The 16,160-nt window shown below is 31.5% G+C and overlaps 2 protein-coding genes across 4 annotated transcripts; one reads left to right on the forward strand and one right to left on the reverse strand.

Moving 5' to 3' along the window:
* The first annotated feature begins 6,265 nt into the window (after positions 1-6,265).
* On the forward strand, positions 6,266-10,373 carry LOC118035904 (triacylglycerol lipase OBL1-like). Its single transcript, XM_035041581.2, has 5 exons — positions 6,266-6,629; positions 6,833-7,029; positions 7,219-7,252; positions 9,067-9,677; positions 9,784-10,373. Exons 1-5 carry the CDS (start codon positions 6,314-6,316, stop codon positions 10,012-10,014), a joined length of 1,389 nt encoding a protein of 462 aa, XP_034897472.1. The 5' UTR covers positions 6,266-6,313; the 3' UTR covers positions 10,015-10,373.
* Positions 10,374-11,530: 1,157 nt separating this feature from the next.
* LOC118035885 (uncharacterized) lies at positions 11,531-15,853 on the reverse strand. 3 transcript variants are annotated; one of them, XM_035041570.2, is made up of 8 exons: positions 15,570-15,853; positions 15,365-15,485; positions 15,179-15,271; positions 14,403-15,098; positions 13,397-13,760; positions 13,120-13,201; positions 12,214-12,468; positions 11,531-11,783 (listed from the first exon to the last, which is right to left on the reverse strand). In XM_035041570.2, exons 1-7 carry the CDS (start codon positions 15,762-15,764, stop codon positions 12,262-12,264), a joined length of 1,758 nt encoding a protein of 585 aa, XP_034897461.1. In that variant the 5' UTR covers positions 15,765-15,853; the 3' UTR covers positions 11,531-11,783; positions 12,214-12,261. The 3 variants fall into 3 exon arrangements, with proteins under 3 accessions (XP_034897461.1, XP_034897454.1, XP_034897444.1); XM_035041563.2 differs by having other exon boundaries at positions 11,531-11,795; XM_035041553.2 differs by having other exon boundaries at positions 11,531-11,816.
* Positions 15,854-16,160: the final 307 nt, after the last annotated feature.

Genomic DNA, 16,160 nt, shown 5'->3' on the forward strand with positions numbered 1-16,160 from the left:
AATTCTAGAGAAGACTTCACACCCATTAGTATCAGCACTCTTTCCAGCCTAAAGGAATGGCCAAAAGATGTAGAACAACACCCAAAATAAGTTCTGAAACTTAGAAAAAAAGTGAGCATCAAACTAGATTCTAAAATCAACGCTTAATCACATCTTTGACTTGTCATTAGTTTAAAACAAATGCAAATAATTTCTTAACATCACTTGTAATAATAAGTTTGGAATTACCCAAATCTTCATTCTTTGAAATTTTTAATAATTTATTACTTGAATTGGTTCAAATAATTCTGAGTGAACTGGGTTTTTCAAAATAGTGTTCATCCATAGTAATTTTCGTCATGTGAGACCCTTGTGAAGGAGAATGGCATTGGATCTAATGTAGCATACACGGCGGGCGGAAACGCTTCGACAATGGGGTGGTTGAGTATTTACGGGGGTGGTTGAGGCCCTCTCTGTCCCATGGCCCATCGCCGGTGGACTTGCTTGGCAAATATTAATGATGATATTTATAAAAACTACATCTTGAGAAAACACGGCCCCACGTGCTCACCAACTTCTGTCATAGTCATTAAATTCAATTACAAATCGATAAAGGACTACAGCTAAATTAATCTAATTTTTTCTTTAAAAAAAATTAATGACTTTTTTAACCTGATTTTCATCGGGTCGCATGTTAATTCAGGTTTTTTATTGATTCTTATTAAGTCAACTTTCTATGTGGAGTTGGAAAATGCCCTACGTTTATGAGATGAGATGAGATGATATTCTATATGTTTCCATATTTCTTTCAATTAAGTATCTTTATTTATTTTCATTCAAGTCTATATATCTCAATTCTAGTATATTAATTACTATTTTATTTGTACTTGTTATGCTATGGCAAATTTTAAAATAAATGTAATTTGATATTTTTATTAAATTCAGTCTAACAGATTAATCTTGAAATCTTTTTATTCAACTTTTTACTTAATTGATCTTAAAATTAAATAATGTGAGAGTAACATCGGTGTAATCTAATCAATTTGGTTCATCTAAAAACATCCTAGCTGATCAATAGAAAAAGTTTAAAGGTGAAATTGAGAAGGAAAAAAAAAAGGATTAAATTGATATATATATAAAAAAAAAAACTATCAATCTAACTTCTTGTCTAACTTAAGTTTAAAATTAAATTATATAAGATTTTCCGTGACACGACTTCATCAACTTAGCTTGTCAAAAAAACAACATGACCTACGAGTAAAAAAATGTTTGAGGAAGATGTTGAGAAAATAATGATGAAATTAACAAAAAAAAAAAAAACCTCTAAGTCCAATTTCCTACTCAGTTTGGATTTAAAAATAAATTACATGAAAATTATTTCAATGTGATCTGATTAATTTGACTGATTAAAAAATAATTTGAATAATTTTTAAAAAAGTCTAAAGGTAAAATTAAAAAAAAATAGTGGAATGAAAAAAAATTCACTTTTTATAATATTAATAGTGAAGCCGAATATTAATTCTCAGCGGAGAAGAAGTGATATCCATTATTAAATAAATGTTGACATGTATAATAAATAAACACATCTCATCATCATTATCGTGTAACCTATTATTCATAATAAAAAGAACAAAGAAAAATTATTTAATAAAAAAATAAATATAGATAATAAAAAAATCATATGATGCTTTTAAAGTTAAATGAGTTAATTAGCTAGCAATACCGTTTAAAAGCAAATTATTCTTTTTTTATTCCTTCCCCTTTTTAATCTCACATCACAACTTCTAGAAAGGATCCCAATAATGCCATTGTAACTAAAAAAAATAAAAAATATATATTTTTATAAAAATATTATACATTACATTATTAAATATACACTAAAAGCTTTTTTTAGTAATATAATAACGTTTGTTTTTTAAATTATTTTATATTAAAAATATATCAAAATAATTTATTTTTTTATTTTTAATACCAACAAATCAACAACTTAAAAATATTTAAAAAAATTAATTTTAAACCACCACTCCCACAATCATATTAACAAGCAAGTTGTAAATGAAATGGCAACAAGCCACCGACAATCAAGTTATATGATTTTAAATCAAATCAAATCCAGCTCATCTTGACATTGGGACAAATTATGCAAGAAAAAAAAAAAAAAAAAAAAAACCTGTCCTCTCATGCGTAAAGAAAAAGAAGAACACTTTCTGGAAGAACGTGGACCAAAAAACTATTTAGGCTCGATTGTTTGTGGGAAAGTAGTTTTTTTTAAAAAAATAAATTAAGAAAGTATTTTATGATGTTTGGTAAGTATAATGAAAAATGAGTTGGAAAACATTTTCCAGTGTTTGGTTATGAGTTGGAAAATGACTTATTAATATTTTATTTTCTCAAGTTTATTAAAATAATGAGGAACAAATCTTACAAATTAAAAAGTTGAATGAGAATGAAATTGAAAAAAAATATATATAATTTCATAAATTATCTCAAATAAAATAAATAATAATCAAAATAATAGAGATCAAATCTAAAAAATTTTAAAAAAAATGAAAGATGAAGAAATTAAAATAATAATAATCAACATTTCATAAATTATTTCAAATAAAATAAGTAACAATCAAAAGAATGAGGACCAAATTTAATAAATAAAAAATTTCAATAAAAATATGATAAGGAAAAAGCAAATAGCAATTATAAAAATAAGGACCAAAGTTAATATAAAAATAAAATTTTAAGAGATGAAATTAAAAAATAATTATTCAAAACAAAATATATATAGCAATCAAAAGTTTGAGAATTAAATTTAATATAATCAGCAAATAATAACATTTCTAAATTTTTCACAACTTCTGGAAAGTGTTTTTCCCTCCAAAATTTTTCAGGAAAACACTTTCCTGAAAACCAAGCCAAATTTTTCTTTACTGGAAAGTGTTTTCCATTGACCAACTTTTCTACTAGCAAACAAACACAAGAAAGTTTGGAAAGTGATTTTCCAGAAACCACTTTCCGGAAAAGAAACACAGTTAAAGGGAAAACACTTTTCTAAAAACCAAGTCAAATATTTCTTTGACTGAAATTGATCGGAAAGTGTTTTTCGTTGACCAACTTTTCTAATAACAAACAAACACAGGAAAGTTTGGAAAATAGTTTCCCGGAAACTACTTTCCGAAAAACAAACATGGCCTTAACGAAACAAAACGTGGAGACAAAAACTAAAATGAAAATTGCAATTTTCTATATATAAGAAAAGGAAGAACTTTTTAATAATGATTGTGCCGAATAGGCACTTTAAAAAAAATCTAGACTAGAAAAATAAAAAATTAATTAATTAAAAAAAAATAAACTAAGAGAAAAATTAAAATTAACTAATTATAAAATTATAAAAAATTCAACTTGGTTTGATTTTGATTTTAAAAACCTAAAATCAATTAAACCAAACCAAACTATATCAGTTTTAAAGATTATTTTTCTTTAAAACCCTATTTTTCTAATTTTTTTTTCCTTCCACAACCACCCTTCATATCTCTATAGTTTATTGACTCAGCTCACCTCCCTCTCAATCTCTCTCGCAGCACTCTCTTTCCTTTTCTCTTTATCTTTGGTGTTTTATTTTGGTGTGGTTACAAATGGGAAAACATTGAATGCTCTTTAGATCTTTGTTGTTTTTTCACCGTCCCGAAACCCTCCCATGGCGTTTGCTTGCTTGTTTGGTGGATGACTATGTGTAGACACAGACGACACAAGCACATGAGGACTTTATTAGATTCCACTATAGACGACGGACTGACCTTCTACTTTCCTTCCTTCCCATAAAGCCCCTTGCTTTTCTTTTATCATTTCGTGGATTCTTCTAGACTAAAGCTTTTGAAAAGAAAAGTTAATAAATTTTCTTTTCTCTTTCGTGCATGGGAATGAAATGGAATTAGATTAGATGGTTATAATTGTTCCATTTCATTATTTTTTTGGTCTCTGAAAAGTGAGCTTCCTTTGGTTAGATGGTACTTTTTTTTTTTTTTTGGCTATTTTGATTTGCGGGCTTTAATTTTTTTTTTCCCTTAATTATCCTTACCATTAATATTAAATCACCTCTTTGCTTTTGCGAGCTTTATCCAGGTGTCTGATTTTCTAGTTTTTCAGGTTAAAAAATTAATTTTAATCAAATCAAATTATTTAATTTAAACTGGTTTTAATTTAATTGGGTCAAAATTATTTTTTAAAAAAATTATTATTCCTTAGTTTAATGGGATTTTTTAAGGTCTAAACCGGACCTTGAACACTTAAATATTGGTCTTTGAAATAACAATTAGTTTTATCATAAAATTATTAAAAAAAATCACTGGAATCTTTTGAAAAATATCATTTTACCCAATAAAATGTGAATGGAAAAAACGAGGTGTGCTATGAATTGTATTTTATTGATAATAGATCGCTCCCATTCAAACTACAAAATAAAGTGTGAATATATTGTAATTAGTCAACAAAAAACAACCATCACAGTTCGGTAAAAAGACATCATTAAACATCTTAGCAGAATAAGAACTTTTTACCCAAATCATATCAAGATCTGAATTAGTGACAAAAAATAAAGGAAAAGAAATCATGAACAAATGAGATGAAGGGACTATATATATATATATATATATATATATATATATCGAGAAAATAGGGCAGGGAGCTAGATACACGAGTTATTGAACTGATGAATGTTGAGTTGTGTGTAAAACTAATTAAATAATTTAATTAATTTTTATGTACTAGTCAATGTTATTTTTATTTATTTAGTATGAATCCAAGTGCACATCTATAATGGATTGAAGATGGGTTTTGTTTAGTACAAGGATAAAAACCAAGTATTGTGACAAGTTCAATATACATGAGTTTTGTCTGTAATGTAATGGAGAAATTGACTTCGTGTTTTTGAGGTAAGGTTCGTAGAAAAGAATCAATTGTCATTTAGAATATTTGATAATGTGATAATAATTAATTTTTAAAGTAATTTTTATTTGAAAATATATTAAGATTTTTTTATTTTTTTATTTTAAAATTTATTTTTAATATCAACACATTAAATAATTTAAAAATAATAAAAAAATTAACTTAAAATAAGAATAAAAATTAAAAAATTAAAATTTTTTCAAACACAGGAACAACTCAAGCTCTTAATTTTTAACTAGTAACTTGTTGAAGGACTGTTACTCTTACAAATCACAACACTAGCTCCCAATAATTTAACCATCCATCAATCAATCTTTTTACCTGTTAAAAATCCTCACCACAACGCTTAATAAATCTCACAGGTACAATGATTTCCAGCTAAAAATACTTTTGATTTAAGGCGTCAAAGCTCAAATAGATTACCTTTTCAAAACCTTCGTTGCTCAATTTCCAAGAACAAAGTCATTAATGTTTGATCAATAGTGATTCCGTGCAATTGCGGATTATGTTACTGTTTGAGAATTTGGTATAGTTGTATTTTATTTTATTTTTTAAAATATATATATATATATATATATATATTTAAAATTTGATTTTTGATATTAGTATATGAAAACCATTTAAAAATATTGTAAACATTAATTTATAATACAAAAATCAATTTTTTTATTAAAAAAAAAAATCAATTTCAATTCTAAAACGTGTATCATGCCGAGACTATTCCCCACCTATCGACGAAGGTGAACAACTCAGCAAAAGGGCTTAAATTAGTAGGGGGTGAACGACAGCTCTGGCCTACTTTCAATTAATTACTTATGCCTTAGTTCGACCCACGTGGGTCATGCTGATAGATGATAAATTAATTACTTATTTAGTTGTATCATTAATTTTAAAATAAACAAACTGTAACTAAGTTTGTAAAGACAAAATTATTTTTATATCAAGAAGAAAATAGTTTCTATTTCTTAATATATGACTAAATATAACAATATGTTTTTGCATGATTGTTCCATAATTCAATTTTTTTTTGTTTAATTAAAAGTATTCCCAAATCTATTTTGGTCCAAAGTAATTCACTATTTTAAAAAATAAAAATATTATTTTTAAAACATTTATTTATTTTAAATAAAAACAATATCTTTATAATACAACTAAACCCTCTAAACCTATATATATATATATATATTATCTGTGTAGTAACTAGTTTTATTAGACTTTAAATAATAAAATATGAATGTTAATAAAACTTTTACCACCTCCATGCACCGATCACTGATGATATGTTTTTGCAAGATAAATCAATTCACATCATTTCCCCTTACCATACTACAAAACGCTATAAATAGATGCGCTCAGCTCGTCGAGATTGCAACAGAGGTGGGTTCAAAAAATCATCATCATGGCCAATAATAGCTATGGTGAACATTTCTATCAAAAAAAGCTGCTGCTCGATCCAAAAGAAGCTAGTTTTCTCGATCTGATTCTTTTCTTAGTTTCCTCTAACATAAAAAGTAGAGGATTCATTGAGTGCCACGAAGAGCACGGGCTGAGAAATTTTAGTAGCCGATGGATAGTCGTCATATCAGTTCTTGTGCAAAAAATCCTTCTTTTCTTCAGAAAACCTATGGCTATGATAGGAAATGCGTTGGAGATGTGGTTAAACCTTCTCCTATGCAACGGTGGCTTTCTCAAGCTCTTGTTAAATATTTTGAAGGGTATGCAACATTGCATGTTTGCTTCTTTCGAATCGTTGCATATATGAGACTGCATGTCTGCCCTTAATTTTTTACTTACAAAAGACGGATTAATCATAATATTTGTGAAAATATATAGCTAGAAGGCAACAACATGATGCCCTGAACGTTTACATGTACTCATGATAATGCATACAGAAACCATTAATGTCATGTCAATGCAGGAAAAGTTGTGAAGACACCAGATCGATCATCGGAAAAGTTCACATCCGTTATAGGAAATCTTGACTTGAGAGTGGAACTAGACAGGAAATCCAGTCCCGGTGACGAGAAGTATAATGCATCCTTGTCTTGGATGGCCGCTAAATTGGCATACGAGAACGGAGCCTTCGTTGAATCGATAGTCAAAGATCACTGGAATGTAAGTGTGTGTGTGTGTGGTGTGTGTACACGTCTATCGCTAGCATAAACCTAACATGAATAATTAACGTGTGTGCTGCATGGTCATTGAAGAGAATATAAATTATGACCAATCACAGCTGAAGATTTACAAAAATGTTGTCTAATTAATGAGTGTTAATGATGTCTTTCTCGTCTCACTTCTTTGCAGATGAAATTCTTGGGTTTCTTCGACTTTTGGAACGGTTAGACTTCCCTAACATTACTGGATCTGGTTCATTAATTTCCTTATTAAAGATATTGTATGCATAATTGTGTCCAAGATCAAATCCGAAGTACCTAGCCCTTTTTTTTTTGTTGTCAAAATCTAAGTCATCTTAATTTTATTTTCTTTAAAAATATATCTTTGTTTAGAAACAGGTTTGACCGGATCAACAAAATTATTAAATTAACTTATTAAACTACTCAAATTTGTCTAAGTTAATGACAAAACTAATTCAAATTAAAAATTCAGTTTAGATCAAGTTTTAAATTATTGATTTATCAAGTTAGTTGTCTTATCGGATTAGATCTAATAACTATATAATTACATGAAAATGAATATATATATATATATATATATATATATATGATAATAAAAAATAACAAAGGGAAATTTAGTTGATCGATGACTCTAAAGCATTGAATTAACCGAATAAAATCGATCATTAACCTCCAGTCAATTATTAATGAACTCATAAACATTATGAAGTTAGTTTTTAATGCTTCATCAGAATTTCAATTCCAATAATTATTGTTTATTAATTAAGGGGAGGTGTGGTGTCATATATGTTTTTAAAAACCAAATTTGAAAACAGAAAGAAAAATCTAAAAAACCTAATTCTCAAAAATTCTAAAAATGGCTGTTAATTGGTTTAGCTTTTTTCTTTTTATTTAATAACAAAATAAAAAAAAAATTGTTTCTAAAAATCTGAAAAAAGGGGTAAATGATACCAAACCACCCCTGGACAAATATATCTAATCATCTAAGTTTGAATTTATGCACAGCATTAATAAAATTTAAATTTAACTTTTTAGAGTTTTTTTTATGATCATCGTTATGGATTGTCAATTATATATCTTTTGTCTCTGTAATCAAGCAACTTAAAAGAGTATTAATTGGCCTGCTAATCTCCATCACTTCTGATAAAAAAACAATTTATAATTCGAGTCAAACATTATAACATCTATGGAAATAATGAGGATTTTATCAAACAAATAAAAACAGATGATATATATTGGATGATATTCTCACAAGAAACGGGTTTGTACTTACAGATTTCTAGTCATAAGAGTTTGATGTGCTCAGTTGTTAATTCGTAAACTTGATTTAAAAAAAAATATATGTATAGCCTTGTTTAATTTTATTTTTTTTAAAATTTAGATCAACTTATTCAATTAGCAATCTAAATCTTAGATTTGAACTGAATTTTATAAATAGAATAGTTAAATTAGGGAAAGTTTCCAAAAAACTCCCTTTGTGAAAAGAAAAGGAGAAAAAATAATACACACACTACAAATTAAGCTTTGTTTGCTGATCAATCAATGTTTTTTCCTTTCAGAAAAAAAATAAAATACATATGGCATTTCGTTTCCTTTTATCATTTATAAATTATTCTTTTTAAAAAAATTACTAGATGTGTGTTCGCTAATATGCCTCATATTAGATTTTTTTTTTTTGTTGGAACATAAAATATTTTTATGTGATTGGTAGGACATTGTTGTGTAGAAAGAGAATGAAAATATTTTAAAAAAAAACATATAAAAATATTTTTTAAGACAAACACGGGAAAGATTTTAAAAATATTTTTTGTTTTTCTGTGATCTATGTCACCTTTTCTTTTGTTGTTTTTCTGTCACATGCACTGCTGTTATCTCTTACCATGTGTGTCTGCTGTGAAAAACTCTAGCGGATCTAATAACTATGAAAAAGAAAAGGCGTAATCCTTGAAGAATTTTAATTTCCTATTGGAAAACAAAAGGGTCACGAATAGTTTTTTTAAATTGTGATGCTTCGCAGATCACTTGAACCAGGCTTCAACGCATGCCTTCATGATCCAAGATACAAAGACAGACCCTAACCTATTTGTGCTTGCATTTAGAGGGACCGAACCATTTGATGCATATGGATGGGCCACAGATGTGGATCTCTCCTGGTATAAGTTTAAAGGCATAGGCCAGATCCACCGTGGCTTTATGAAAGCCCTGGGCTTGCAGAACAATGGCTGGCCTAAAGAAATTATTGAACCAGATCATGACTACTTGTATGCGTACTATGAGACGAGGCAAATGCTGAGGGACATAGTTTCCAAGAACGCGCAAGCAAAATTTATAGTTACAGGGCACAGTTTGGGAGGGGCATTGGCCATATTGTTTGTGGCTGTGCTAACCATGCACGGCGAGGCTGAGTTGCTGGAGAGATTGGAAGGTGTTTACACATTCGGGCAGCCTAGGGTTGGGGACGAGGAGTTTGGGGAATACATGATAGATGGGTTGAAGAAGCATAAAGTGAAATACCTGAGATACGTCTATTGCAATGACATGGTTCCTAGAGTGCCTTTTGACAACAATTGCTTCTTCTACAAGCACTTTTGGGAATGCAAGTACTATACTAGCTGGTATAAAGAGAAGGTAAGTGTTCCATCGCTCCTCTCTCTCTCTCTCTCTCTCTCTCTCTCTATCAGTTATGCTGTTGATGAGCAACTAATTAATGCATTCGTAAATAATCCGGATACAGGTTATGCAAGAAGAGCCGAACAAGAACTACTTCTCTTTGCTAATGGCCATACCCAAGTTCTTGAATGCTGTTTGGGAGCTGATCAGAAGTTTTATAATCCCTTGCCTGAAGGGTCCAGATTACAGAGAAAGTTGGTTGATGACACTGATAAGGGTGGTAGGGCTGGTGGTTCCAGGATTATCAGCACATTGTCCTCAAGATTATACTAATTCTACTCGGTTGGGGTCCTAAGCCTAGTCCCTCCAGCTTCAGGACTCTCAGCAAAAACTTCACCATCATAATATCTTTGAGCTTTTGCGTTCATTGCATATTTGATGATGAAATGATGTGTGCTCAAACAGCTTATGGGATCTGAAAGTAGATCACTATAATATAATAAGTTGTTGTATTGTGTGTGAAAGACTACTTTGAACAATAAAAGTTTGATGTTCTCTGCTATAACCCTAGCTCTTGTATGATCAATGGGGGAAAAAAAATTAAATATAGCATTCCATCAACTGTAGTCTTCAAAGAGTGGTTTTAAGTTCTGGAAAATTGTGAAAGACTACTTTGAACAATAAAAGTTTATTCAACGTTTGCCCCTTTTTTCATCCTTTGGGTCCTTCGTTTTTTCCCCACTATCATAGTTTATTTATTCGATTCGATCATTGCATGGTGCGTCTAATTGAGATTGGGCCTTATGGCTTGATTAAATTAGTTTTTTTTATCGTTGATATCGTTTGGTTTTATATATAATAGTTTAGATTTTTAGTTTTACAAAGAGTTAAAAATTAAAGGATTATAATTGAAATTGATTAAAAGAAAAAAAAATACAGCTTTAATTTTTTATAAAGAAGAAACACTTACGAAAACCAAGAAAAATAAATCCACCGAAACCATACCTAAGGGCTAAGCTCCACCTCCACCGTGTGTTGCCTTGGAAAAAAGTCCACAATTTCGATAACATCAAAGAAAAACACACGCGCCTCCTTAATACCGTGGCTTCTCTTGCATGCTAGCACATCTACAACACATATCTTTGCCCTTTTTTTTTTTTTTTTTTTTCGATTCAGCTTCCAATTCTATAATAAATGGGACGGTTCAAATTAGCCTGCGTTTTCAAAAAAATTTTAATTTTTTTTTGTTAAAATTAAGTATCAGTTTGTATAATAATTTTTAAAAAATAAAAAAATATTATTGACATGTATTTTGACACGAAAAATTATTTGAAAAGAACCGCTACCATACTACCAAACACGCTTTTAATCTTAAACTCCCATCTGAGCATAATGAAAGCCAGAAAAAAAAAAAGAAATAGACAAATGAACCCGAATAGTAAATTAGAGTCATTTAAATTTAAATTTAAATATATTGTTATTTTAATATTTTAAAAAATAATATATTCCTGATTTTTTTCTTAAAGACACGCCATGTTATTAGCCTTTGTACAAATTATTTTTGAACTCCCCAAATTAATAGGATGATGTCATGCTGCTGGGCAAGGAATCGGTTGGAAGAGTTTCAAGGTTCCTCGTCACATTCTAACATATTTGTTTGCTTCAAGTAAATACCTCAACGTAGGTGAAAAACAACCAAAACATATCTCAATCCTTAAAAAATATTCATAATAAATAATTATAGAATTAATATAAAATCCCACTAACATTGAAATTCCTAAACTAAATAAAATATTTTCTCAAAAAGCTACTGCATCAAAGCTTATATTTAATGAATTTATAAAGAAAAGCTTCACGAAATGATATCTCCATTTCAAGGAAAAATGTCATCATATAATAATAATAATAATAATTGTTGATATACATACATACATACATGCATACATACAAGGTTTAGCAGTCAAATTTCCTGGAGATTTTGATACCATCCAGGGTTTGTGTCCCGTCTGAAATCTTAACAGTAGTACTTGTTCTTCACGCCCCCCAACTCAACTCCACTGACACCAAAATAGTGTTAATGGTGGTTTCCCTCCTATACGCTTCCATATTCTGCTGCAGTTTTTCCTGCAATTTGACCTGGGCAGTGATGTAATGAACCTGCAATAAAGTTTCAGATAGTTGCCAGGATTGTACGGCTTTAACAGATTTATTATTCTATAAATACAAATTCACCTTTTAGAAATGGCAAAACATTTTGTGCTAGCCCTAATTTTTCGGCAAGGTTATTTTAAGGAAATAAGATTCCTTGATATGCTCCAAAACCAAAACAAATCATTGCATTTCATGGAATGCAAATGCGTTCTATATGAGACACGAACTACTAAATTGATTTTTTTCAGCATTAGAACAAAAGTGGCAAAGCTCTTCAGACTCTAGACAGGGCCAGCTGGTATGCCAGGGCTTGTCAGTAAAACCTTTCACAATAAACGAAATCTTGCAAGAGGAAAGGAGAAAGGTAAGAAATCTGAGACAAAAGTTGTTTCCAAGAAATTACCAGGTATTTAATCTATCAGAGTGTACCAACATGTGGCTGGATGAGATATCAGAAAGCATGGCATGTGAAACAACCACTCAGGGAACCCTTCTGACGGGTTCTGCGGAATGATAAAACTTTGTGAGAGTTCGTGGAAACTTGATGTGCCTGGTTTGCTAGCACCGAGCTCCTCATTTCCTGGGCTCTCTTTTGAGCTGATCTCAGCTTATTCATAATTCTATCCATAGATGACGATCTCTTTTTCTCAAGCTTCATCTGAAATGAATCGAGTCAGTTAAGACCACAAAATGCACAAGCCTAAAAATTTAGAAAACGTCGAAACAAATGTGAGTAGCTAAAGCTGGAACCTATCAATCTTGAATCTCAATGGTCAATCATAGATTTAATTTTGTATTTTTCACGGTGTGCTATTATCTTAAGTACATTCAGACTTAATAAAACTGATTAGTTTTAGGAATAAAGAGTTCAGAATCCAGATAAAAAGTTCAATACTCTGTTAATCAAATACTCAGGCACTGCTAACCGTTATCAAGCCTACAAAAGGGTTTTGTTCATCAAAAATACAAAACTTAGAATCCATTATGTTTTATATCATGTGGGATGGCCCCTTCCCATCTATCAAACTGCAATGATGAACAATCCATGCAGTTAAGATTCTCACTTTCAGACATCTTAGCACAATATCCTACAGTGCTGATATATGTCCTGCAATAAACCTAGGTTATTACTTTTTGATATTCTATCTAACACCAGTATCTTATAGTTAAGTATTAGCAAAGCTTTCAAGTGGGCAGAAAGGAAATATTAGAGAGAATATCTTCTTTGCTGCACCAAGGCAGATCATTAAGTGAATTAATCGTTTAAGTTGGTCAAAATTGTAAAACAAAACACGTAGGGAAAAAGAACCTCAAGTTTCCTTATTTCTGCCTCAGCTTTTGCCTTCTGCAGGTTCTCCCATGCTGTGATTTTGGCTTCCTCTCTTTTGACCCTGCAAAAAAAAACGGACAAGTTCTATTATCCATCAAGGAAATTATGGTTTCTGTTCAGTGTTTGAGTGTAATTTAATCCATAGTGATTATCCTAATAGAGTCTTAGTTTCAGTACTCATTGCATCACATTCACAGAAAGTTCATGATCTGGCCTAATAAAACTAAAGGATTGCGTTAATTCAATATATCCTTACTTTGAAATGCTCTTTCCAGCCTCTGAAACATCCCAACCTGATGAAAGAGTATCAGCAGCTTTCTTTCTCCAGTCATCAACAACTTGTGAACTTTTTCCATTGTTGCGGGCTCTGTGTTTCTTAGACCACCTTGTGACAGTAACCCTCTCATCCACCTGTACGTCCCTGGTCTCAGATCTAGAGGAAGGTACGCTCTGCAGTTCCACACTAGGTAGGACAGAGGGGGTGGAGGTGGAGAATGATGGCTTCCTGGTGGGAGATGAATGATTACTACCTACAGGGCTCATTTGGGTGGCCATGTCCCTTCTTGAAACAACACGGGAGATATCAGTTGCAGCATCCTTGACACCATCAAGCTTTTCATCTGCATGTTTAATTAACAGTGACATGGAATATTATATATGAAAACTAAGAAAGGATCAATAATTGAAAATTAAAAAAAAAAAAATCAAACATACATCAATATGACAGTTGTTCACATGTTGATATTTTGATCTTATATTGAGTTTTTCACGATGTTCCCTGCCGGGGAGTGTGGATAGCCTACCTACCTTCTCATTTTTCATTATATAAAAAAAAGAATAAAAACAACAAGAACAAAACAATTTAATGGAAAAGGATGCTTGACATTAAGATTGGATTCTTTACAGAGATTCTAAAAACTAATTTAGTGAGAGGCACATATCAGGCATTTTATAATTAACTAGAATAGTAAATATATTTGGTTTTGCGAACAGTTTCAAGCAATACCACCAAATACAATTCAAAATAAGACTCGGTAATTCTTCATAAAACTGGTTGTGACTATCAGTATCATCCAAACCCATCAATTTGAATCAAACAACCAATGGGCAGTGTCTATTCTTTGTTTAACAAGTTATAACTTCAACAACATAAGTTCTATAGATACATCATAATTCAATCCTCCAAAACAGAAATTAAAAACTGAAAAAACGAAAACTATAATGAAATTCAAGAAATCAGGCTGAAGTACACAAGATCGTACCTTGAGATGGCAACGAAGATTGAGTTACCATCTCAGAACAACCATGCACACTAACCGAACGAGCCATACAAGGCTCTGTCCGCATGGGAAATGACACACCATGGCTCCCATGTGACCTAATACCCAATCCATCAGCAGCAATAACACCAGCTGAAAACGGAGAACCAGCAACAAAATTCCCCGCATTCCCTCCATCAAACACCTGCATCCCAGGCGAATACAAGGAATGATACGCAACTCCCGGTGGTCCAAGTGGTCCACTTTTTGACTTAGGCCTCCTCTGTGCAGGCTGAATCGAACTCCTAACAATCCCATCTCCCGAAACAGGACTAAATATCCACCTCTCAGCATCCTCCCATTTGGATGGCAATGTCCTTCCATTATTATTATAAGGCAAAACAGCAGCTCCAGTAGCATTCATCACTTGCCGCCTATTACTATTATTTGGCAACGGCACTCTCTCTGAACTCCAACCCTTCTGCATTCCAACACTAGAATGATACTGATTAAGGTAATTTGGGGTCCCAGGACTCGGAAATGTACCAGATTTTCGAGATGAACAAGCTATACTCTTCTTCATGTTACCCAATCTCGGCGAAGAAGATGTGACCACATTGTTAAGATCTAGTGACGCAGGCCTCCGCCTATCTGGTTTCTTTGTGATCGCTTCAGATCTCGATCTCCTCTCCTGACACTCTACATCAAAGAACTCGTCGAAATTAAGAATTTTTAGTACAAATTTGATCTGGGTTTGGATTGTGCAGTTAATTTGTTACCTTTGAGAGCGAGAGAGAAGGAGCTTCTTGCAGAATCTAGGAGATGAATATCGTCTTCTACAGAACTAATTCTGTTGTCTTCTTTTTTAACAGCTTTTATAATCGACAAGAAAACAGTGAGAGATAATTTCAAAATTTCTGTCTATACGCGTTTACTTTTCAAAGCTTAGCTGTAGCTGTACGTACCTTTAACTTTTTCTGCTTTTCTGGAGAGACGGGTGTGAGTGTGCTGCTGCTTCTGCTTGTTGTTGTTTCGATCTGGACCACTCGAAGAGTTCTCTTGTTGATCATGACCAGCTGCCAAATGCTGCATTGCACTCTCAAAAAACTCACTCAAAAACCATGGGTTAGAAAACGCATGCATGCAGGGAAGTTAGAGAAAGGGTTTTACCAGAGAGATTTCAGAGGCGAGAGAGTCATGATCATGGGCATCGGAAGCAAAAGAGCAGCGATCGACGCTAGCAGAAGCAGAAGAGAAGAGACTGAAGTTGGACTCTAGAGTGAAAATTACAGAGTCAGGACTTGCATCTCGAGCTCTAAATCCTGATCTCGACGAGCTCTGCTCTTGGTACACCAGCTCCGGCATTCTCCAATCTTTCCTTCGCTAACTGCTCCTTCACATTCAAAGAGAGAGAGATATTTGGCTATTCAATGGCATGTGTGCTGTTTAGTCACTCTATGGCGGGTATTAAAGAAAGGATGAGTTTTTTTTTATGTCAAAATCATTATGATTTTTTAATGCTTGTGACTTGACAAATTGCTCTAATAAATACATAAAATAAATACATCACCTGCACCAATTCAATACAAACCTAAATGGATCGATTTAAAGGATTTTAAAAAAATAACAGAATATCATTATAATAAAAATAATCGAGTCTAATCAAATCAGGATGATAATTCCACGCAAACTTAATTAATATAGATCCAAATTGATATAAATTAGTAAAAAAAAATAGACTCTATTAGATTCAAGTAAAAC

This window comes from Populus alba, chromosome 14 (assembly GCF_005239225.2).
Source record: "Populus alba chromosome 14, ASM523922v2, whole genome shotgun sequence".
Classification (NCBI taxonomy): domain Eukaryota; kingdom Viridiplantae; phylum Streptophyta; class Magnoliopsida; order Malpighiales; family Salicaceae; genus Populus; species Populus alba.

What these genes read in the sequence shown, in the direction of transcription:
- LOC118035904 (XM_035041581.2), top strand. Translation starts at nt 6,314, where the DNA reads ATGGCCAATAATAGCTATGGTGAACATTTCTATCAAAAAAAGCTGCTG. An exon ending in TAGTCAAAGATCACTGGAAT is followed by an intron (nt 7,030 to 7,218) that starts GTAAGTGTGTGT and finishes ACTTCTTTGCAG; the next exon opens with ATGAAATTCTTGGGTTTCTT. An exon ending in TTTCTTCGACTTTTGGAACG is followed by an intron (nt 7,253 to 9,066) that starts GTTAGACTTCCC and finishes GATGCTTCGCAG; the next exon opens with ATCACTTGAACCAGGCTTCA.
- LOC118035885 (XM_035041570.2), bottom strand. Translation starts at nt 15,764, where the DNA reads ATGCCGGAGCTGGTGTACCAAGAGCAGAGCTCGTCGAGATCAGGATTT. An exon ending in ATCTTCGTTGCCATCTCAAG is followed by an intron (nt 13,761 to 14,402) that starts GTACGATCTTGT and finishes TTAAACATGCAG; the next exon opens with ATGAAAAGCTTGATGGTGTC. An exon ending in GCTGGAAAGAGCATTTCAAA is followed by an intron (nt 13,202 to 13,396) that starts GTAAGGATATAT and finishes TTTTTTTTGCAG; the next exon opens with GGTCAAAAGAGAGGAAGCCA.